The 25,074-nt window shown below is 41.9% G+C and overlaps 2 protein-coding genes across 6 annotated transcripts in view; one reads left to right on the top strand and one right to left on the bottom strand.

Moving 5' to 3' along the window:
- fgf12a (fibroblast growth factor 12a) overlaps nucleotides 1–11,252 on the bottom strand; it is a 36,140-nt gene extending 24,888 nt beyond the window's left edge. The window contains exons 1-2 of one of the 5 annotated variants that reach the window (XM_086042774.1): nucleotides 10,876–11,252; nucleotides 3,170–3,217 (exon numbers count right to left, since the gene is read on the bottom strand). In XM_086042774.1, coding sequence (XP_085898900.1) covers nucleotides 3,170–3,217; nucleotides 10,876–10,966 — 139 coding nt within the window. In that variant the 5' untranslated portion in view covers nucleotides 10,967–11,252. The other 4 variants (XM_086042772.1, XM_086042775.1, XM_086042773.1 and 1 more) reach the window with 4 other exon arrangements.
- Nucleotides 11,253–17,370: 6,118 nt separating this feature from the next.
- On the top strand, nucleotides 17,371–24,320 carry LOC147141248 (presenilin-associated rhomboid-like protein A, mitochondrial). Its single transcript, XM_086043525.1, has 10 exons — nucleotides 17,371–17,501; nucleotides 17,849–18,032; nucleotides 19,344–19,448; nucleotides 19,541–19,673; nucleotides 20,008–20,103; nucleotides 21,014–21,160; nucleotides 22,179–22,249; nucleotides 22,350–22,451; nucleotides 22,568–22,665; nucleotides 23,002–24,320. The coding sequence occupies exons 1-10, from the start codon at nucleotides 17,422–17,424 to the stop codon at nucleotides 23,153–23,155; spliced, it is 1,170 nt and encodes a 389-aa protein (XP_085899651.1). The 5' UTR covers nucleotides 17,371–17,421; the 3' UTR covers nucleotides 23,156–24,320.
- Nucleotides 24,321–25,074: the final 754 nt, after the last annotated feature.

Raw genomic sequence — 25,074 nt, 5'->3', positions numbered from 1 at the left:
AAGCAGGTTGTACGTTCGCCGGATTTAAACGCAAACTTCTGGCTGACGGACATCACGGTCCGTCATTGACGGGCGCCCGTTTCGGTGACGAGAGACGGAAACGCGACCCGCCTGTCTCGCGTGCGTTCGTTCTAACGCCACCTTCCATGTTTAGTTTGTGTGCAAGGATTATATTACTATACTCTGGTTATGCTCAGTTTGCACCGCGGTGACTTGTCAATCACGGTAGCCACACCCCCTTTAAAGCAGGCCCTAGGGTCCGTACTTTACATCGCGCTACGTTGCAAAAGCCGAGTCAATGAGTCCATAAACATGCCGGTTAAATTAATAGGCGCATTCAAGCTGAATTTTTTTTTTTCACTGAATTAGGTCCCCCCCGCGTGTCTTTAAAAACAAAGCTGTTTTAAAGCACCTCGAAAAAGGGAGCTCAGACCAATAATAAAAAATAGATTTTGTAGATTTGTTTCAGGCACACAACTATGGCGCTGTAGTTTTTTTGTAAGTGCATCATTCCTTCGACCATGGCTTGCCCACCGGAGCAGCATTGCCAAAAATTGGCCAAGAAATTTTTCCATCCCTGGACGTGGTTCGGGTCAGCACGGTCCTTCGGATGGACTTTCCAAGCGCCTGCTCGAGTTTGTTGTTTTAATGAGTGGTTGCCTTCTGCTTGGTGGTTTGCCCAAAACGGATCCTGCTTCGTGAAACGTGCCATGGATAGTGGCAATTGTGCAACGCGTTGCAGCACGTGAACTAGTTTGCACGGCGGCATACGAGCAGTATAACATGGACGTGATCTTCACATCGCAAAAGAAGGCACGCGCACTTAACAACACACTTACTGTCTTTCATTTGAGTGCATTCATTCATTTTGTTTCAAATGTATGGCCTGGAAATTGTTTTCAGACAAATATCTACTAGAATTTTTTACTTGTATTGAAATTCCGGTTTATGTTGCCACCATAAGAATGGAACTCAGTTGTAAACACCCCGCTGAAAAAAAATTGAATTTACTCAATTTTATTTTGTCAAGTGCTTGCACAAAATAAAATCATCTGAATCCAGATAGAGTTCCAAAGCAGAGTATACATCTACTTTAATAATGTATCTGGATATAGATGATTTTATTCTGTGCAACCACTTGACAAAATAAAATTGAATAAATTCAACAGCAACTTTTTCCAGATTGATTTTGAAATGTATTCTTTGGAAAATGGAATTTTGAACAATGGAATGTTGAATTTACTCAATTTCATTTCGTCAAGTGGTTACACGAAATATAATCATCTGAATCCAGATAGATTTCTTAATTGTACATCTCCTTAAACAAATGTATCAGGATCCAGATGATTTCATTTTGTGCAACCACCCGATGAAATAAAATTGAGTAAATTCAACCTTCCATTTTTTTCAGTGTACACATACAGTACAGTATACTTCACAATAGTAACATTGGAAGGACCAAAATGGCTGTTTTTTTGGGGGGGGGGTTGTTTGTTTTGGGGGGAGTTGTTTGTTTTGGGGGGAGTTGTGTGAGCAGGAACGAGAGCAAGGGTCTTGCTTTGCACTTCAAAAAATGATGTGTTGAATTTACTCATTTTTATTTCGTCAAATGGTTCAATCATCTGGATTCAGATACATTAATTTAGTAGATGTATAGTCTACTTAAAAAAATGTATCTGGATCCAGATGATTATATTTCGTGCAACCACTTGAAGAAATAAAATGGAGTAAATTCAACAGAAACTTTTTTCAGTGCAGGGGCGGAGCCATGGGTGAGCCTGGGTGTGCACAGGCCCACCCAGATTGACAGACTGCCCACCCAGTGAGATTCATGACAAAATATATTTTTTGACATTTTTAGGAAATTATCATTAAAATTATTTTTTTAATATGTGTTTCATTGTGTTTGTTATTTGACTGATTAAGAATGGCATAATTGTGGTTTTCTGAACTTCATATTATTCAGGTCATCATTTTATCTGAATATACCATGTGTCAGCACAGGAGGATTGTGTGAAATATTCAGTCCCACCCTGATTTTTCCAGGCCCGCCCATTAGCCACGTACTGGCTCCGCCCCTGTTTCAGTGTGGGAGTCCGACTAAGTCAATAATGGGCCTTATAGACCAGAGTTTGACACCTGTGCTTGAGATGCTCACCGAGCTAACGGCTGCAGTTTCATAAGCGTATATTTTCACATTTTTCAGAAAGGTAAAACCGAAGGAATGTCAAGATTTCACTGTTAAAAAAAAAAATGAAAATCGCTCTTTCATGAACAGTTCATCAAAACAACTCTGAGCCCGTGTGAGGGATCTACGCAACCGTACATCATCCAAGACATCAATCCCCAACTCACCTACCCTGGGGGCCATCCTGGGACGAGCCCTTCATCATCCATCACATGCCGGCTGAGTCGAACCGTGCACACGCGTCGGTCGGTAAATGACATGCGATAAGCACACTTCCATAAAGGTGCGCCGGCCATCGCTGACTGGCTCATCGGTTCCCGTCATTTAATAGCCAGTGTGTACTGCGTGAGTGTAGAGTACAAACAAAAACTCCAAAGCACACAACAGAGTAATGGTTGCCATTGTGTGTGTATGTGTATAGTGCGATGCAGGCTGACAGCAGCCAGTATAAAAAGGTCATACACGTACTTCATACTAAACAGGACAAAGACATTTAGGCACGCTGACAAATGGTGTCATGGCCGTGAAATGGTGAATGATCACCTGTTCTAATAGCGGACACACACGCACACACCATAGTCATCAACACCAATGTACACCTACAATAGAGCTCGACACACACAATATTTACAGACTTCGGAGGAGGAGCGAGGGTTTGATCCAACATTGACCAAAACAAAACAAAAAAAAAGAAGCAGAAATCAAATGAGGAGGCAGAGCCAAACGTTTTTTTTTGTTTTTTTTGAAAGACAGCCACACAAAGATGAGAGGACAAAATAAGTCAGCAATCAGACAGGTGTTGAAGCCCAACGGAGCCCCCCCCCCCTTTCCTCTATAAGGTGTCCCTCCCCACCACCCCCGCCGGACCCAAAAAAGAGGAGGAGGAGGGAGGGGGGGAGGGGGGGGTTGTCGACATGGGCGCAAGATGGGGTGGAGACGAGAAGAAACACAGCACACACGGATGGAGGCTGAGCTACTGACCTAGCCTGCAGCCCTTATGGGACACCTGTGGCGGTTTCGAGGGTGCATCTTACCAAGTACGGGGGGGTGGTTGGGACAGAAGGAGAAACAGTCTTTTAAAACAGGCAGATTTAATTGATTTTTTTTTTTTTTTTAAGTCCAGTGAATCGGTTTTATATAAGCAAAAATACGTCAAGGCATCAGTAGGAGTGGGAAGGGTTCACATTCTCATCGTGCACGGTCTTACGACGTCATGTAATGTCCGAGAGTTACCTACCTGCCAAATAGTGGCCAATTCATGTCCTCATCTGGCATTTTATGGCAGTGGAATTGTTTATTGGCGCTGATCCATACGAAGTTTTAATCAGTCCGCTTGTCTGTCTGCGGGGCTCTACCTGGGGCTGACTTACATCACCGTGCGCCAACACGGAACTATCGTGTAGCGTCAATAAAAGCCGAGTAGCTCTTAATCACCGAGGCCAACACCTCCCACCACTGCAGTAACGCTCCCACTCGCTGCAATCAACATTTACCATTAAAACATTTCATCTGAAAGGAGGCTTGTGGTGCACTGCGGTGCAACTTATCCCCCTCCTCTGGAAAGCCCCAATCAGCATACATTTAGAATTAGAGGTGGGGGGGGGTGTTCTATTTGTTCACGTGCACGACGGAAAACTCCTCGTGCATTCTGATCAGGGCAACGGGAGTGACGTCACAGCCGAGACATGTATCAGGGAGGGAGGACGGCATCAGAAAGGAACAGGTGGATTTTTTTTTTGGGGGGGGGGTGCACCGCGGAGGAATTCTACCTTCTTTTGGGAGCCAGTGACTGCAGCACAAAGCCTCTGCTGCTCTGAAAGAGAGCGGGGAGGGTTTGGGCTGGGTTCAGGTGGGAGGGGGTTGAGGGGTCCATTCGCAAACATTGCGCGCATCGCCGTGGCGGTGAACGGATAGGGGGCGGGCGGGCGGTGCGTAGGGGGTGGGGGGGTATTGGTCGCAGCACTGCACTGACCTGGTCGCCGGCGCACGGGTCTTTTCTTGCCGCTGCAGAAGCGCACTTTGCTGAAAACCCCCAAAAAATGCCGCTCGCACAGAGAGCGGGGGTCCTTGCTGGGGCTGGGGCGACGCTTGGACGTGGACACCCGGTCGCTGTTCGACTCCCTCGCCTGGCGCTTCTGGCGGATCAGAGAGCTGGCGATCGCCGCCATCTCCCCGAACCCAGTTTTTTAAAAAAAAAAAAAAAAAAAAAAAAAAAACACCCAAGAGTCTGGTGCGGCGGAGAGGGGAAGCTGGTGCAGAATTTTGATGGAAAAAAAAATAAAGGAGACGGTAGATTCTGAGTGTCAAACAGACGCTTCAACCAAATGTCATGCTGATGTGGAACTCTGAGTCTGGAACATCATTGAGATTCCAACTGCATCTTCACGCAATATAGAGGAACATTGTTGCAACCGTCGGGACTTAATTGCTATCACTCTACCCACTGGACCGTGCACGCATGCAACAGTGTTGATAAGTTGCATGTCATTGGAGAGCTTCTGTCTTCTGCTGTTCCGAATCCTTCTGGGCTTCTTTTTAACAATTCTTCATCTGGACTGCAAAAAAAAAAAAAAAAAAAAAAAAAAAAGTCCCTTTAGGTGTTTAATCCACGCACATGACTGGCATACGCAGTGGCTGTGCAAGGAGCCCAGATGAGCCCGTGCATGCACGCTGCACGCTCCGGTTCCGACGATGGCACCTCTCAATGCAACGGGGAGTGAGGGAGGAGGGGGGCAGTAAAAGGTGCTGCAGAGATGTGATAGAAGCCCGCGGGAGGGTGGGCAAAGGGCCGAGATGTTCGTATCAAAAGCAACAATTAGTTTCACGGGAGCGCAAAATAAGACACGGCATTATTCCTCGGTGTGTCTCGCTGCGCGGATGTTGTGGCTTTGCTCCCTCGCCGACAGACAAAAGTGAGCGCTCCTTGGACCGCCTCCCCCTCTTCCTCCCCCTCCCGCTCCTCCTCCTCTTCCTCTCCACTCTCCCTTTCTCTCCAACTCTTTTAACGCAATCATACGTGATTGTATTAGGAATTCTCAAAGCCGTGCCATGAGATTGCTGGTAGAATATGAGAATAAATAATAAGACCAAAAACGGAAGCGGGTGGAGGGTGCTGCGACATGTCTCACTATTGCTCCATTTGGATGAATCTGGAACGTTGAGGAAAGGGTCATGCATGGAATTGTAATTATATAAAAATGAAAAAAACGATGTAAAAAATATTGAAAAGAAAAATGAAATCTGGAAAAAATGCCAATCTGTGGGTGCCGAACTGTGAGTACGCAAGGGTCGACTGTAGTTTTAAGATGTAATATCACCATTCACCACTAGATGGCAGACATGCTTAGTTGCGCTTACACTGGGTCTTATACTGCCCCCTATTACAACATGAGTATGCCGAATAATTTTGGGAATGATATGCAGGACAAATATAGTTGAATGGTCATTTCTGTGCAAGATAGCCTTTTTAGAGCTGAAAAAAAATCACAGTAGGTGGCAATTTTGTTGTTTGCTTCAAACTCTTTATTGTTGGTTTAGGATAATGGATCTTTCATACAGTACATGCATCACAATGTATTATGAAAAATGAAACATATTAAGAGCATGTATTTTGCATGTATGCATTTCAATTGGCATTTTTGTCAAAAGTCCAATTAAGAAGCGTGTGGCCCATTGTGGTCCCCTCAGTAGCACAAAAATTGTGGCCGCCTCCAGCATTTAAGTTGCCCATCCCTGCTCTAGCAAGTCGTGACTGTGTAGTTGTGTTTTGTGAATTGGTCGCAAGAGTTTTACAAGTTCCAACTGTCAGTGAGTCCTTGAGGATATCTAAAGATGAATGGATGAACAAATTGAGATATGGGGCCCATTCAAGCCAGGCTAGAGGACAAAGTGAATTAGCATGCTTGTGTTTGGAGGACAAAGACACAGTGAGTTGACAACTGAAAATAACATCAATAAATGATATCATTGATTAATCAACATTATCGAACACTAGCTGGTTACATTTTGGGGGATTTTTTTTATTTTATTTTATTTTAACTCTGACGTCTCAAAGGCATATATGACCCACAGGCCAGAGGTTCTTCACTTTCTTACTTTTTACATGAATATGCCAATAAATAAAACTTGAACTGAGTGTTTGTCTCACAAGTCATTCATTACAATAAAAGATGCCAACTATCACAATGTAGTTACCAGAAAACAGTTAACCTAGCTTCTTCTATTTGTTCTTTGACCATTTCCCTGCAGTGCGGTCGCCCTGTGGCACCATGCTGCCTCTCACAGGTCAGAATTGGTACTGCGGCAGGAATATGTTTTTTTCTTGGTGCGCTGTATTAATCATCTGGAGTACACTACACACTATTGGAACTGTAACACATTTTCCCGCGCCATCCGAGGGGTTTCTCACACTTTAAAATTCAATTCAATCAGTATGTGTGTACCCCGCTTTGGCCACAATAATGAACAACAGGTTTCAGCACACGTACACACACTGAAAACCTGGACGGTGGCAACGAACGTGTGCGTGTGTGCGCGCGCGTGCGTGTACGTGCGAGCATCAGCATCTCCACCAACATAGCAAACCCCGTTCTTTGCACATGAAACATTTAAAGCTTTTCCCCATGCATGCTCAGTTTGACACATTCCCTCCAATAGAGACAAATACTTCTTTTATTTATACCCACTTCTTACATAAGATGTGAATATCCTCGGTGGAGGCCCCCCCTTGTCTGAGAGTGAGATAAGCGGGACAAACACATGCAGGCTTTTCCCAGGCAGCGAATAAAGATAGCAAAAGACAAATGGGCTTTGCTGGCAAGAGTCTATAAAGATCGCTTCAATTGGAGCACGCTGTAATGCTACTAGCTTGTATTTGACTCGCTAGAAAGGATATGTCAAGATTTTAAGAAGAAACATGGATAACCACGTTCTCAGGAGTGTTGTGTTCTTATAAGGGGTGGGGGGGGGTCATCATCTGGCCGTGTGGAGGATGTGGAAATGAGGTTTCACAGAAATGGGTGGGCTTTTGTGGTGTAGAGACATGTTTTGAATACATCAAGCATCCCCTTAATGGCATCCGCGACAAAGACAATCGATGTTCTTTTTTCGAGCCAGCAAACAACTGCTGGCACATGAACCCCGCTGCACGGTATACAAAATGTAGTGTTCTACTACCATTTACAAGTATTTTGCTTGTAAAAATGTGAACATGTGCACTGCTGAATTAAGCTGCTTTATGTGTTTGAAAATTAGAAAGAAAATTAATTATGAAACACCCACCACCTTAAGTGTGCTACTATACAAGTGTAATGCATTTCTTTATGTCTGCTGACCCCTTGTGGTGGAAGGCTCAACCACAGCTAGTAAAAGCTACTTGTAGGAAGTTGTCATCCACCGAAGTTCATCATTACGCTAGCGTCCTTGACACGATTCAACCAAGTTGTCCAACTTTAACTATTGGGCACACGTCGAATGTACGGTTTCATTTTCTATTCCACTTTCAACTTACACTCAATCACACCAATATTTGTCAGCTTTTTATATCCATCCATTCGGTTTCTACTGCTTATGCTCACTGGGGTCGCAGGTGAAAGGGGGGGGGGTATCCCAGCTGACTACCAATCGTAGGGTACATACAGGCAAACAACCATTCACAGTCATCGATCTGAATGCAAACTCGAAAAGAATCTGTCTTAAGAACATTCAGTTTTTACAGTCAATGTCAATCAAAATCTTTACTTTCACACCAGAGCAAGCAAATAACAAGGCCGAGAAATCGTTGTTTATCGTACCATCCACAGTCAGTCAGTCCCTGGTTGGGAAACTCTGCTAAACATCACACAGATAACTGTGTGAAAGAGATCAACTTGGTCACTCATTATAAACTATAAAACTGTCCCTCAATGAAGACTTCTCACAATATGCTAGTCAACCAGTAACTAATAATCATTCATACAAGATATCCCAGGTGCCTTTTTTGACACACATGAAAAAGCCTGGCGTAAAGTTGATATTGCAAAGTAGACGGAGCGCCCTAATGTAAGACAATGCTAAAATATCTTACGCAGCTTTGGCACAGCGCCTGCTTGGTGTACTTCCTGCTTCACGTGCTTTTGTTTGACCTCCAAATCATGACTTTAAAGTCAATTCTTGTCATCTTAGCAAAATGAGAACAGACCTCTGTGTGCATATTGTATTTCCTCCACAGTCAAAGCATTTCAGACAGCAAGTAACTTTACTTTTGGCTAAAAAGAATTAAAATAGAAAAAAAGCACGGGGGGGGGGGATATTTAACACCCTACTGACTTGAAGAAGAAACAGAGCAAAATTCACCAACAACTGCACCAACAAGGAGAATGATACAAATAATTTGTTGCAGGAAAATGTTGTTCAAACTCAAACGTAGGGAACTCAGCATTTCACGTGACATAGATTGCATCCGGGTTTAGGCGCAAATCAAGTTCCTTACAACCTGACTTCCCACACAAAACATTTGAGGACATTGTGACGAATCATTTCAAAATTTTTCCACCGATAATGTGACCGACAGTATAACCTGAACAACTCAATTAAAAATATATATATTTTCAAGAGACAAAGTAAAAATAAACAACTTTGCTCTAGTAGGCTTTTAATTTTTTTTTTTTGTTTAATAAATGTCTGCCTGTGACAACAGCTGAACTTTATTTGAAATTAAGCACTTCTAACATCTCAAAAAGTTTGGTTGGTTTTCAATTGAGTTGGATAGGTTACACGTCACATTAATGGTGGAAAGGCTTTTGGAATTCTTTATCTTGTTCTCATTCTGTTTTAACATCAAAAAGGAATTTGAACAGGGGTGTGTAGACTTTTTTTTATCCCGGGTAAGGACCAACAATCAGTAATACCGATACCAACAAATGCTGCTTTTGGTCCACTTGTCTCAGAGGAGTCAGTTGTGCGTGCTTCTAATTGACTGGCCTGAATTTTGAGAGAGACCTCGAGTGAAATACTGGCGATTAGATCGTTGTGCAGCAGAAGGCAAGAATTACTTTTAATCGTATAGTGAAGGGTGTTACGAAATGAGTGGAGGTAATCATGTCAAGACAATTATTGGGCTCTGACATTGTAAAAAACATAACTTGTATTTTGGGGGTGGGGGGCTAAAACAGTCATTTAAGCCCTTGAAACATAAGTTGTTGACATTTATGGCAGCAATGTTAGTTAGCACAACAAAGTTAGCATGGATAGAAAGATGCTCGTTGGCATTCTGACTAATGTTGAGGTGCGGTTGAGGACAGGAATTTTCCAAAGTTTTGATGAAGTGCATGTAATGTCACTTGTACGTGAAAGTAGGATTAAAATTGGACACTACTGTATGCTGAAGACCACTGAAATGACAGAAGTGGAAAAGTGGAATGTTTTGGGGCGTATATTAAATAGATGACCAGCAGCCTTTACTTCCACAGGAAGTAATTTCTGCTGTCCTTATTCAATGACTTACAGCGGCTAATTAAAGCTTAAAACGTGTACGCCATTGAATTGCTAATTCATTTATAAGTACTTGCTAAGGGCGGCCTTATTCGTAGTAAGTAAATAGAGAACATCAGATTTAAAATATTATAAATATGTGACCTAACCTGTAGAGCAATTTTTTTAATTGATTTGTTTTGTTTTCTTTTCTTTTCTTTACTTTTGTTTTGTTTTCAAAAATCGGAAGTAAAAACACACGACTGAGATAATGTGGTTGCACAAGTTTGCATACCCTCTTATAAATGGGGATTTGACTTGACTGTTCAGAATTATCAACAAACTCATGTGAAATGGGAGTCAGCTACAATGCTACAATTTAAAGTGTCTCCAGTTAACCCCTAATAAAGTTGAACTGTTCTAGTAGGCTTTACCTAACTTTGGTTTTGTTTTGGCTTTCAGGAGGTTTTGTGCACAAACACTGACTGGTATTTCAAAATCTTTATAGATTACTCCACCAATATAAGGCCCCAGTTCCAGCTCAAGAAACACATCCAAAACCATACTTCACTTGATATATGTTGTGTCAACCATATCTTTTAGCCCAAAAATTCAATCTCATAACAAAATCTCCCAAACACTTTGGGGGAAAAACCCACGCGGGGTAATAAAATGAATACGGCACGTGAGTTGAATGGGGGCGGGGGGACTTCCTCAACTTTGTCCCACGCTAACCAAGCTGCCGAACATAACGTACAGGTTTCAAAGGATAACCTCGAGGGTGGCAGGTGGGGTATATTAACTGTGCTACTACTTTTGCCGTCTCTGCATAATACACAGTACATGCCAGTGCAGTAGTGCAGAAGTGAAAAGTTTGGCAGCCTGGGCCTCGTGGTGCCTGTCCATACGACGCTATCCCCCATGCTAATGTTTTGGGGGATACTTTGTCGCGACGCTGCGCGCGTTCGACGCACCCACCGGCGTGTGCGTGCAGCGTGGAAGAGGACTGCGGGGCTCGGCGCTAAACTGGTGCACGCTCTCAACTGAGGCCAGATGAGGAGCGACTCAGCCGCAGCACTCGACTTGTTGTGTGTGCGGGCCAATGAAACCAGTCGGCCGCTTTCCTCTTCATCCTCACCATCACCCCCCCCCCCCCCCTCAACCCCAACCCACCACTTTAGGAGCATGCAAAGCGAGCGTGTTGTGTGTGTGTGTGGGGGGGGGGGGGGGTCTCTCACCGTCGGTGATAGTGGTCGACTTCGATCGTTGTCCACAGAAACACTGCAGCATATGCGCTCCTTTCTGAAGGAACGGCCTCAGAATCCTCATCGATTTGGCTTTTTGATGGCAGCCCCCCTCAATCCAAACACAACACAACGCGGCATGCAGGGTCAGGCCAGCCTGCCTCTCTCTCCTTCTCTACAGCCTTGGAAGGGCACAGTCTGCAGAACTGCCGAGGCTAGAACGAGGCATCTTGAGGTGGTCTCACCACCACCACCACCACCTCCTCCTCCGCCACCTTCTCCTCCGCGTCGCCTTCGTCTACGGAGTCGTCATCCACGCTCCTCTCGCTCGCTTCTCCAGGCAACGCAAAGGACGACGCGCCGTGCTCCAATTGTACAGCACCGGCAGCGGACGTAATAGCAAGGGGGGGGGGCGTGGGGGAGAAAAAAAAAAGAGACAAGGAGAGATCGCTGGGTGGGAGGAGGAGGAGGAGGAGGGGGAGGAGGGTGCGGGGTGATACTGCTGGTGGTGATGTTGGTGCTGGCGCGGGAGGTTTTGTGGGTGAGGGAGGGGACACGCGCAGCGCTGATGTTATACGCCAGAGGTGGCAAAAGTAGTCACACTCTCTAATGGAGTAGAAGTATGAGAGATGGGATTCAAAAGAGCACCCTAACAACTGCTGGTTAAAAGTAACTCCAATTGAGTGAAATAAGTAACCCGGTGCTGGGTTTTTGATTTTACTCAATGGGACGTTACGACTGTTAACCGGTGTAAATGTATGATCGCCTTTCTCCACGACGTATTGATGGATCACTTAGTTTTGAAATCAGAAGCCGGTAAATAGTTTGCTCAACTATTTTTCAGTGTATTTAAAAGGAAGGATTGGTAACAAATGCTTGAAAGATTGAATAAGTTGCGTTAACAGTGAAGACAATTTCGACAAAACGTGTCAAGTCAACACACGGGCCACATAAAATGATGTCGCGGGCCGGATCTGGCCCCCGGGCCTTGACTTTAACACCTGTGATTTAGAAGGTCATCAGTTAGCCGAGTTTACACGGAGCATGGTTATTTAAAAAAATAACACTAAAGTTTGCTTTGAAGTCCGTTGTCTTAATGCTGACACGTTTGGAAACACCACAGACATAGGCTAACAAATACTTTGGTGTTGTAACAGATATTACAACACAAACGGTGCAGCAACACGTGTAGAGAGACAATCCAACAATACTCACAGGCATATATTCTTTATCCTCTGAAAAAGGATCAAACGGAACTATTGTTGAGTGAAACGCCTCTTCATTTGCCTGCTTGACCCTAAAGAGCCACAATTAACTCACCACGATGCACAAACAAAAGTATACGCTATTATAAGACATTAGAAAAATGACTGAGCACCAACTTCAGTGCAGCATTTACACTGGCTGCACCGATTGGGCTTCACACAAGCTTGCACAACAAGCACAATGTAATAATGAAGGCATGCACCGACCTTGGGCTAACATGTCGCGCGTATTTTAATGTATACAAAGTACATCAAAGGATGTTTCGGGTCAGCAAAACGTCTCGACAGCAGCAGTAGCCATGCAAATAAGAAAAGGTCAGTGAAGGAGTAGAGGGGATTGGCTGAGGGAAGGGAAGGTGGGAGGGGCATGCTGATAGAGCGATGCTGCTGAATATTCAACTCTGGACGCCGTTCCCTGCGCACAACCACACACCGCTGCGTAAACTTCCTGCCCGTCCGTCTCCAACTGTTTTGCCTGGCCTGCTATAACCTTCCTCCAAACAAGATGTCCCGTGTGTGTCATCCGCATGTGATGACACCGTGGAAAGGCAAGACAGCTCTGGTTTCACCTGCGCTCACAGTAAATGCGCCGAATGCCGGGTGAAAAGTTCACCTTGTAAGGCGATATGCAAACATCCAGATTGGTGTGCTATTCAAATGGTCCGGGGGGTGTTGGGGGGCGTGGGGGGTGTTGGGGGGGTTCATAATTTGTAACAAAAGTTGTTTGGCGCCAATAAGCAAACTACTCCCAACGAATCTGGATGACAGCGTTCCCTCGCTATTCGCGGGATTGTGGACTGAGCTCTGCCGCCAAGCAGGGGCGGAGCCACCAAGAAAAAAAAAAATGGAGTCAATTATGATTACATTTTTTTTTTTTATTTACGTTCCGTTGTGTTTTTTATTTTATTCATTATTAAGAATGGCATAATTGTGGTTGTCGAAGGAAGCTCTGAACTTTATTTGAATATGTCATGTGTCAGGACAGGGGGATTGTGTACTGTGAGAGAAATATTCAGGCCCACCCTGATTTTTCTAAGCCATGCACATTCTACCACAAACACTGAAAATCTACGAAAAAAATCAAGCATCCCCCCCCACCCCCAAAAGGTTTTGTCTTGCCTAAAGATACAAAGTACTACTTTGTCTAAATGAGACCCCCTTATCGCATTTCAACACTCAAAGCAGTTTGTTGGTACCAGGATCCCACAAGATAGCAGTAAAGCACTATTTTTGTCCAATTCATCATCGTTCCTTGGCACTAAAATGCCACAAGATGGTGGCAAAGCACTACTATTGTCTAAATGAAACTAGTCAACTCACTTCAACATCGTTCATTGGAAACAAACTGGCATCAAAGCACTATCTTTGTCAAAACGAAGCTGCTCAACTCAAGCTAACATCGTTCCTTTTCATTAAAGTGCTACAACATGGTGGCAAAGGACTACTTTTGTCTCAATGGAGCTTCCCAAATAAATAATGTACTCAGCAATATGTTTGTCACAATGAACCTCCTCAACTCATTTCATATCCGTACTGCCCTTGGGTTGCCAAGGCTCAAACAATGTGGTAAAAAAAAAAGGCAAAAAAACGCATCGTTAGATTTCATTTTTTCATTACTGAATGTTTTTTAAAGTCCAATATTATATAGTACTATTTTCTATACAAGCGTGGTCAGGGAATGAATTAAATTGTATCTCAAGGCCCCACTGTACTTCAAATAAACAAGTCCTAATCCAAGACAGCCATTGTAAAAGTGTCTTTTTTTTTTTCACTTTAGATGAGACTTTATTTGAGTAAGACTGGGTTTTGACAATTTATACAGCTAAACGCTCAAATTAAAAACATGATTTGATTCCTCCTCGGCAGCCAAATTTACTAAAATACATTATGTATTGCCATAACATAAATATATCACTGTACATATGCTAATGTAAAGAACACAACAAACATGAATGGATAAAAAAAAAATACTTGATAATAAATTAGCATACTTCCAGCATTTTACTCAGACAATAGGCAACCTAAAATTGGAGCCGCAACCCCTAACTTTATGTTTGGGCTACATATTTGTCCTATAAAAAAAAAAAATCCAACAACATATACAACACCACCCACTTATAGTCCACACCCCCTCGAACGCGGTTTTTGACACAACGCAAAAAACTTGTGAAATGATCACATGAACGTGTCACCTTCATTAAATAAGCTTGCAGTCTTTCTTACCGGCGTTTTTATCCCCCATGTCCCTTGGTGGTGCAGAAGTTTCAGCGACCGCAGATGCTCCCTAGACCGGGTTCCGTTACTCGCCCTCCTTGGGAGAGAAGAGCGGTTTGGAGTCAGGACGTCTGTTTCAATGAAGAGAACCCCCCCACCACCCCCGTGTTGTTCGGACAGTGAAGCACGGGGCAGCAACCTCGGGAAGGAGGTGGTTTTTGGCTTCAGGTGAAGTCTCTCTTGCCCGCTCTCTCTCTCTCTCTCTCTCTCTCTCTCTCTCCCTCTCCCTCTCTCTCTCTCTCTCTCTCTCTCTCTCTGTGGTACTCTTCGTAACACATTACATCGCAGGTTCCGTCGCACGGTGAGGCATTCTGTCTCGTAACTGCTGACCAAATGCTGTGATGTTTTAACAGGCGATAATTTGGTGCCGGAAATCCATTTTTAATGAAGGAATACGATCGATAGGTGCCGTCTACTTCATATTGTGCCAGTTTGTTGATACGGCAGGGAGATTTCTGATGGATATTGTGTGCAGTAGATGAAGTGCGGACTTTGATTATGTGTGATGATTCTCAAAGTGTGGTATGAGTACCACTAGTACACACTGCCTGACTTTTACGTACATAAAAATTGTCGCCATCCTCATGATGTATTATAGTATCTGTGACTTTGGGAGTGTATGGCTTTAAAAGGCAGGGACTGGACTGGTGAGTGATATGGGTGTCAGGTAATGAGAGTGTATAGTAGGCTGGTAGTTAAATGGCTAAAATTGAGTGGACTATTAAGGCTTCTATTTTTCACATTCCACACATTTCCACTTTTGCCATAAGTGCACATTTTTAACCAAAAATAACTTGAAATTAATGGAGAAATTTGACAAATTTCTCCTCCAATTCACCATTTCTTAAGTGACCTTCAAAATGTCCTGAATTTCAAAAAAAAAGTTTGACATTTTTAAGATTACAGATTTGTAATGAGTAAATTCCCAAATGAATGGAGAAACTTTACAAATGTACAATTCAGCTTTTATTAGTCTTAAATTCTACATTTCCTTCATTTCGATTCATTTAGCAAAATTTCACTTCAGCGTCAACTATTCATCATTCACACGCAATTTCTACAGAAACTGCACTTTCTAGCTCTTTTTGTTGTTGTGCCACACTTAATCTGTTGCATTTTTAATACTGAAAACATTAGGCTCGCCGTAAACCTGCTTTCATGCGAGTGACAGAGTGACGCTGTCATGCAAAAAGGCCTGCGTGGTAAAATAAATAATGTGCAGTGCTGCCTTTATTTGAAATGTGGCTGTATCAACTTCACACTGTGACCAAACAGCACAGCAGGGGGAGAAAATGACAGAAAACAAGAGCCAGTGTGTTAATGTCCAGCGGGCTCATCGATCAGTGTTGGAGAAAGCGCCCTGTCAGCACTTGTGGGACTCGGTGATAACGGCTCCAGTTTCCTCTGATGTCTAAAAGACATTTGAAAATTAGAGAGGCTAACGTGTCATACTTGGGGCAGGGAATTTATCACCAAATGAATTACATGATGATGATTTGTGTGTGTGTGTGTGTGTGTGTGTGTGTGTGTAATTTCAGACATCTCTTTTCCTGGCCCATGATGGAGACCCGGTGGATTGTTCCAACCACGGGCTGGCGTCAGTTCCCAGTGAATCGATGACACTACCCTATGAAAGAGGACACGTCTACTGGGGGAAATAAATGTGCTGCATTGATCAGGAAACAACTTGAACTCATGCATAGATTTTGACATCAATCATTAAAAAAAATGTTGCCGAATAGAGATTATAATCCGCACGAGCAAACAAAGGTGACTGCTTTTATGCTGATGATTATCACCTTGTTTTCGGGGTGTGTTCTCCTATTACTGTCACCCTTCATCGTGTTTCTCTTCTGCTCCGCCACCATGTCCTGGTCCGACCCAGAGGATAATATCGCCAGTAGGATATCATCTAACTTGGCAGGGTGTCCTTGGGCCTGTATGGAGGCAAAGGCATACTGTTGTCCTTTATGTATATTTGAATACATGTCGAAATAAGCAACGGGAGCACCCGGCATTTCCATGAATGAAAGGTCATCGCCAGTAGCTTCGATGCATTGCATTATATGGTGCGATGCTAAAGGCCAGCACGTGTATTGCAGATGTGGCCTTGGAAGGGAGCCCTGGCTTCTCTGCGGACACTGCAGTGCAGCTATATTGGAACTTCTTCCCCTAATTCCGGAGTCAATGGCGAGCTTGTGCGAAGTTTGTGAAACTTGTCCAGATGCCAATAGCAACACCAAGCGCCATCAATACTGCTTACCTCGGCGAGGCCGCCGCTGCTTTCTCTCTCGTTTTCTTAGAAACAAACCCCTGGCCTCTCAGTCTTAGTGAATCATCATCCAAATGATTGTATCATGGAGATATATGCATGTATATGATTCAATTGTCCAGAAGTGTCTGATAACACAACAAAAAAATTGCTAGATTTCCCATCAATTCCCTAAACAGTTGACTCAAATTCCATACTGGCACTTTGCAAAAATGTTTGCACATTTTTTACACTATTACCGTATTGATCATTGTAGCTTCAGCATACATACTTGTATAACTGTCACTTTAAATTGCTCAAGGACTTTCTGCGTCATTGCACATTATTTTATTTTATTTTATTTTATTTTATCACGTTGAGAGTTGAAACGTATTCTGAAGTATCTACTTTGGCCACAGGAGGGAAGTGTTGCATATGTGTTCACAACAGATGCTGCCTTCACAGACTTGCAGTTTTGACTTGCTACATACGGAGGACACTACTGTACTTTTACATTTTCTTGTTTCTTCTTGTTGCATTTGATATTTAAACGCATTGATATTTTGACTCAAAGTAAACATTCTTTACATAGCGTTACTTTTTCTTCCTTTTTTTTTAGTTACGTAGTGAACCTGAACGCGCCAAACGTAATTTTTGACGTAACGCTGACGTTTAGAACCTCAGAATGCAATTGGCTGAACCTCAGAGTGTGGGCGGAGCTTTCAGTTGAGGACACAAACACAAACAAACATGGCGTGGAGGGGTTGCATTATGAACTGGACCCGAATAAACCGATTTCCAGCAAAAAACATCGCTTTACGAGCTTCCAGGCAAGTAAATAAAAGATTATAGACTATGCATTATATTTGTCGGGAAGGATAATTCCGAGAGAATGCTTGTGAGTGCGTGAAGTTTAGCTAACAGCTAGTCATTGTCATTGTCATTGGGAACCAAGTCAATGAATGACAGCTCATGTCCTATTTGCACGCCATGTGTCTGCTCATGATCTCGATTTTAATGCATGATAATCACCTTGAACATGCTGTTAACATGTCATGCATGTCTATCCCATGTTATCCTAGACCGTGCAATTTCTGATTGAACACCTCAAATCATGACGTAAGATGCCTTAAGTCACTGATGTTCTTTTGAAAAGCTTCCCCGGTTTTTTTCCAAGGCTCGACTTGTACTGTCAAGCGAGGCGTGGATTCCGTCGTGACACCAAAAGGCCCGAATCAAAGAGAAGAAACGTCACCCATGAAACACCTCCGGAAAACCCACAAGGCCCGACACCGGCGCCTACACTTCGCCCTCATGTCCGCCGGCCGAAGCTGCTCAAGCCGCTGATGTTCACACTGGGGGTAAGGGCCCCCTTTGCAATCAGGTCTTTGACTAATGCCTGGACAATAATTTTACAATACTGTACTGTAAAGACAGGATATTGGCCATATATATCGAGAAAACTAAACGTAAATTGTTCCACAAGTACAAAAGAACCCCCTAAAAATAGAATATCGAGAGGAATGTCTATTCATTCCAATTATTTCAAAAACTGAAACTTCTAGTATATTATTCACCACACACAAACTGAAAGATTTCAAGCCTTTATATGTTTCAGTTGTTATTATGACAGAAAGACACATGCATTTACATTGAAAATGATATCTTGCTCATTTCAAAACCGATTTTCAACCAATTTTCATGAGTTTTACTTAGTCTACATCAAAGCATGTTAGCAGTACTTTGGTTACAAAAAAAAAAAACACAGGAAAAAAACTTTCAACCATTGTAGCTTTGTTGTAATTTTACTAATTGATGTTAGCTGTTTGTCCAAAGGCCAAGGAATCTTTCATGTCAAGCCATTATGTAATTGTGAGAATAAGCGGTTTGGAAAATTCGTGGATAGGCATAAAAATACAAATAATCATTATGAAATATTTATTTTCAGATCTAAAGATTTAATTGTAATATACATAATAATATGTGTATTTATTAATATATTATAATATGTATATTAACGGTGTAAAAAAAAAAAAAAAAGATTTAAATCGGGAAATTGTTTTTGATGTAAAAGATATGAGTGCATTGACTCAAACCGATTCGTTCCGCTTTCAAGTACGTATTGAATAGTCTTTTACTGGAGAGCGATATCGTTGACATCGTTTACCGTACTGACACGTTGATTCAGATGTGTGTAGAGTGACAACAAGAAACTTTCGTCTGATCTTACCCTCTCCAAATGCGGCATACCGTGCCGAGTCAAATTGTCTTCTCACTGAATCGAACCAAATTGAATCATTCCACGTGAAAATGTGCCGTTCCTCATACTGTATCGTGCCATGTATGTATTGCGATAATGTATTGAATCGTCTTTTATTGGAGAAATGCACACCCCTAATATATATATATATATATATATCGTCGCTATCCTGTGAAAAACACGCCCATTTTTTTCATTGTGACAGTGACGATACATCAAATTGGGCCCTACAATACCAGTATAACTGTTTCTGTTATATATTTTGTTCTTGATATTAAAACAAAAACCTTGTCGATTGCAGCTTTAGTCTCGACCCAAAATATAATGTTCACAACTTTTTTTATCTTCATACGAAGCCTCTTGTCGTTTCATCTTTTTGACACCTGAAGTAGTTGTGCTAACGCCACGCCAGTTTACAGGCTGCTCTTTCGGTGCCGCGGCCATCCTGCAGCATGAGAACATAAAGTCACGAATCCGAACTCTGAGGGACGAAGAGGAGTCCGATAAACTCCTGCGGGTGAGGTTTGGTTTCAAAACAAAAAAAAAACAAAAAAAAAAAGAAAGACTCGGCTTGGGCAGCCATTGAGAATCTTTGTGTTGCGTTGGTAGGGTTCCACAGACATGGCGTACTGGCATGACTGGTGGAGCCAGCTGACGGTCTTCCAGCGTCAGCTCATCCTCCTCATGTCCGTGGCGGACGATTTCTGGAGCCGACGCACTGAAGGCCAGAGGACCGTCGCTGGTCAGCTACGTACTTTGTTTTACACGCGTCTTTACAAAGTGTAAAGTGTTCACAGGAGAAATGATTTCTAAATGTTTTCCATCCTTCATTTGTCCTAACCACTACAACTCAATTGAATTTTGTTGTCGTCGTTGTTGTTCGAGAGGGCGAGGTTCAATCATTCACTGCCGGACATTTTCAGACCGTCTTTTACCCTGAAGTTTGGGAAAATGTGAAAAATTCCTGGGATTGAATGGCTGGGCTGTAAAAAGACGATTAAGTTCGTCAATGGCAGTGAATGTGTTAACAGAGGTGACAGAAAGCGGGGTCAGTGTACTTGCTGGTTCTTGTGCAGGAATTATCGTAGCCAACGCTTTGGTGCTGTGCTGCTGGAGGATCCCCTCGCTGCAAAGGAGCATGATGAAATATTTCACATCCAACCCCGCCGCCAGTGAGTAAATTTGTCATGCAATATTTTCTTTTTTAGGATTCTATTTATTCACTATAAAAGGGAAATGTAACCAGATAGACTTGATCAATTGTACAACTTTTCCCCTGTAAATCTCCTAACACATTTTTCCCTCTTTCTTGTTATATTTATTTTGTTCTTATCAATTTCAGCTTTATTCTGGGCCCGGCACGTGAATAGCCAAAGTCAGAGTAATCAAATCTATCTATTTTGCCCAAATCTGATCAAACTCAGTCAATTTCTATATCCGTCAAAAATGAGCACAAAGCAGTCCAGTCTAGTGTTCGAGGTGACGGATGCAAAACCGTTTTCTCTTTTTACTAACCTTCTTTCCAGTCAGTAGCTGAGTTTGGCCAAAGTTCAGGGTCTCAAAATTCAAAGAGAATTTGCACGATTTTCAGTGAGGCCCCAAAAGTCAAACACAAGTATGTCAATTCAACTGTCTGCGTATTTGCATTTTTTTTCTCATGAATGACATTCTTCTTGTCAATCTTTTCCCTCTAATGTTGGCAAATAACAACTCGGTATTGTCAAGTTGAATCTTCTGTCAAAGTTAGGACTTTCTTCTGATACCGTAATTAGCTATGTATTTTTTAAATTTATTTTAAAATGACATTTTGCTCAAATTCAGACAAAACCTTTTCTCGTTACTTTCCGACAAAATTCGTACAAAATTCCGACGTTTTTTGCTTTCGTAATTTTTGACTTTTATGATTCTTTTGACTTTATTTGTACAGCATTGCAACTTCAAGTCATTACATTTATGTGTTTTCCTTCTTGTAGTATTGATGTGTTGTACATCCCAACTTTCGATTTTTTTTTTTTTTTTTTTTCCTAAACGACGTGAATGAAAGGGAGCTGAACTGATGCTGGTGGTCTTTGTTTTGTGCAGCGAGCCAGTGCATTCCCATGGTCCTGTCCTCGTTCAGTCACTACTCCGTCTTCCACTTGATGGCCAACATGTACGTCCTGTGGACATTCTCCGGGGTCGTCTCAATCTTGGGGAGGGAGCAGTTTCTCGCCGTCTACATGTCGGCCGGTAAATGAATTCGGCTCACAAAAAGGCACTTTATGGCGCTGCTAATGATGTTGGTGTTTTTTTTTGTTTTTTTTTAATGATGATGATGATTACATTCTTTTTCAATGTTCTACCTTTTTTTTCACATCATGACTTAATGCTTTGAATTTGTTTTACCCACATAAAATGAAAATTCATTTTTGATGTTATTCTCATCAAATGGTGAGGTTATTCCCTTGAAGTTCTGACTTTCGTAAAGCGATTACAAACAAAAATTAAAAAAAAAAAATTTTTTTTTTTCATGTACTCATGAGACTTTTCATGAATAGTACATGCTTTTAATATTACTATTTCATTGTCATAGACTTACAAATTCCCGCTTGAAAAAATTCATCTGTAATTGTATGACATTATTTTTGAAATTGACAGATTGTGCGTGTATTTTTTGATTTTCCATTAACCCTTTATTGTTGTCATAAAATCCAGATTTGACTGTTGCGGTTGACTTTTCTTTCAACTCGTTTTAATCCATTTTATAATTATTCTCATGTTTTCTCTTTTAATATTATCCCTTTATTTAATTAGCCCTAACCCCCTTTAAACCAGACAAAAAATCTTTCATACTCTCCAAAAGCATCTTCGCCAAATTGAATCTGACCTTCCACAAAGCATTACAGCAATCCATTTTAAACAAAACAGTTTAACGGCATTCTCGCATAAATTAGTTCTAAAGCTGTTTTGAACTTTTACTGAATATTGAGTAAAAATAGTGACTTGGGGACAGACTTGTGAAAAAATAGGAAGTTGAGCGTATTTGGACATGCAAGATTCCCACCCAACAGTGATGATATACTCACTGACTTGTAATACATTTTTAATATTTCTTTCTCCTTATGAAAGTAAGACTTTTTCACATATTTACCACTGCATTCTCATCAAATAATATTTTGCGTGTGTTCATATCTTCCCATCTGGCCCTTCATATGTTGCGTAACAGAAGCAGCGTCCTTCGGCTGACTGTCATCTTATTTCCCTCCAGGTGTTATTTCCACTATGTTCAGCTACGTATGCAAAACAACCTCTGGACGCATCTTCCCTTCATTAGGAGCGGTGAGCCACTTCTCCAATAACAATTGATGCAGCGCAAACGATTACATTTTTTTATTTTTTTTTTCAAACAAATTTAACTGAGCTTTTTGGTGCCCATCAGTCAGGTGCAATCATGGCGGTGGTCGCTGCGGTCTGTTCCAAAGTCCCAGAAGCCAAACTGAGCATCGTTTTCCTCCCTATGGTCACGTTCACGGCGGGAAATGTGAGTGCAACAGTCCGCAATAAAGTCCAGTGTATGAATGAGGGACTGTCTAAAAATGACAGCTGAGTGGGTATGCTTCAGTTCAGCAAGTAAAATTGCATTTTGCCGCTCTTTAGGCTCTGAAAGCTCTTGTTGCGCTGGATTTGGCGGGTTTGCTGTTGGGATGGCAGACGTTTGACCACGCCGCTCACATCGGCGGAGCTCTCTTTGGCATGTAAGTGACGAAAAGGAGAGGATAATCTGATTTGAATCATGATTTGAAGGTTAATGCTTATTAAACAGCCAACAAAAAAACAAAAATAACTCATGCCCTATAAAAATGATGTAAGTCACTTATCAACTCAAAATTCTGAGAAAACAGGTTTAAATGAATTCATGAGCTGGTGCGTTTATCCGATTCAAATCCCCCAACAGCATAAAAAAAAATGCTCACTCTTACAATAAGAAGTCAATAAATGTTTTTTTTTTTTTTTTTTTAAATGAAACAAAAGTAATCTGATCCAAATTTGAAATATGAATTTTCAACCCTGACTGTGTATCTGTTGTGCAGATGGTACGTGGCGTACGGTCACGAACTGATCTGGGGCAAGAGGGAGTCTGTGGTCAAGATGTGGGACAGCATCCGCGCTCGTGGCGCCGGTGGGTCGAGGCCTGGAGGCGGGCCCGGGGCGTATAACAAGGGAGGACCACCCGGACCCAATTGACCAAAACTGGCTGGGATCGCCAAAGAAAACTGAATCCTGCTCTCCCGTCAGCCCACTCAGGATATGCAAGCGGCCTCTCATCCACAGAAATGGAGCTCCAGAGTGTTTAGAAATGTTACTTCACAGCCAGTGTTTTTTTTTTGGTTTTTTTTCCCCATCCATATGATCAAAGCCAAATGTTTACCATGTGCTTTTCATATTATTTTTGTCAAGTATTTGTTTTGTTGACAATTGGGCTCTCCTACCTCGACCAAATACACTGCGCAGCCAAAAGCCCATCATGACTGTTAGCGTTGTGCTCGCTTTCATCCGCAAGTCTGTCCAACCAGCTGGAGCCTGGATCCCGGCTGGCTTTTGGTCCCATGATGGACTAACTAGTAACTACCATTCACACCTATGGACACAGTTAAGTACGGCGAACGCAAAATTTTTTGAATGTGAGGAAGCAGCATGAGGAGACATCCCAAGATTTGAACTCACAAACTCGACTGAGGCTAACTTTCTGATTTGTCTGTATCGCAAAAAAAAAAGTAGTGGGATTAAATTTTGATATACAGTCGTCTTAATAATTCATACATTTATCATGAAGTGTTTGAACTGTACAATGTTTTGCCATCTGTCACACAAAATTAAAAAAAAAAAAAAAGCTAACCAGATTGTATAATAAAACGAAAACTACTCCTGTATGTGTGTTTTGAGTTACTGAATGCATGTGCAATAGCGACAAGGTGATTTTTTTTTTTTTGTGAGCTTCACTTTCTGAATTGAACAACTTCAACTTTTTTCACAGTTTTAAAATGACATGTAGGCCTATGGTATATTGAATTTTTGATATTGGTCTAATCTGACCCTTTTCCGGTGTACAGTATGAACAGAGAATATGAAAAGTCTACACACCCCCTGTTCAAAGGCCGGGGCTTTTGTGTTGTTGAGAAAATGAGACCAAGACATTTCAAAACCTTTTACTTCACGCTTAAATTTGACCAGGGGTGTGTAGACTTTTGATATGCACGATTACATTCTTGTTCAACATTTGAATTATTCATCTTGGCTCAAATAGCCGTCGTGATGACTAATTTGGTCACAAAGCTGTGAAAAGATGCATTTACTGTAAATGTAGTCATTTTTTTAGGACTATTTGTAATAAAGTGAGACCCACACTCAAGAGTTAGCAATCTCATTTAATCTTTTCCCCCTAAACTCGGAATCACTGTAGTACATAAGTTACATTTTGTCAAATTTCACATGTTCACTTTTTTTTTTTTTTCCTCCTCAAACTTCCAGTTTGACCTCTTGCTCGTATCAAACAAACAAACAAACAAAAAAGCAGATTGTATTATACAAAAATGCAAACCAATTTTCACACAGTGAATTCTCTTACAAAGTCAAAATGGCGTCGTAATGGCTACATCCACATTGGAGGAAGATAATTCTAGACATTCCTTAATGGAGTATAATATACATATAAAACCTTTTTTTCTTGCTGAAATTAAACCTGTACCTTAATTTAAGAGATATTTTTTATTTGAATTTTTTTTTTTTTTTTTTTTTTTTTTACAAGGGAAGCAATCATTAAAAAAAAAAATCCTTTTGCAATTTCTGTTGCCCGCAAAGTCAGTGAAATAAAATGTGAGCCTCAAACAGCGGTTACAGAGCTCAGTGGTTTAAAAAAAAAAAAGTTTGGGAGCAGAGGCATTTAACTGCCATGGATTATCTCTTTGAGGTGGCAGTAGGCAGTTCCCCTCAGAAACATCAAATCAGCATCGCTTGCTATCCGCTATGTAGTAAAGCCCCAAACGCGGCGATGTCTAAACTAAAAAAAGTGTTGGAAGAGCAGTCAGGCAGACTTTTTTCTTCTTTTTTTTTTTTAGGGTTGACTTGCACTTGGATAAAGTGACAGAAAGAGCTCGACAAAGAGC

The sequence above is a fragment of the Filicampus tigris genome, chromosome 10 (assembly GCF_054856515.1).
Source record: "Filicampus tigris isolate MCC_2025a chromosome 10, RoL_Ftig_1.0, whole genome shotgun sequence".
NCBI classification, from domain to species: Eukaryota; Metazoa; Chordata; class Actinopteri; order Syngnathiformes; family Syngnathidae; genus Filicampus; species Filicampus tigris.
Note: the sequence above shows the minus strand (reverse complement) of the source record. Positions and strands in the feature narration are given on the sequence as shown.

Excerpts from the sequence above, each read along its gene's own strand:
- LOC147141248 (XM_086043525.1), top strand. The coding sequence starts at position 17,422 with ATGGCGTGGAGGGGTTGCATTATGAACTGGACCCGAATAAACCGATTT. Across the intron at positions 19,674-20,007 it reads AGGCCAGAGGACCGTCGCTG|GAATTATCGTAGCCAACGCT; the intron begins GTCAGCTACGTA and ends GTTCTTGTGCAG. Across the intron at positions 20,104-21,013 it reads CACATCCAACCCCGCCGCCA|CGAGCCAGTGCATTCCCATG; the intron begins GTGAGTAAATTT and ends TGTTTTGTGCAG.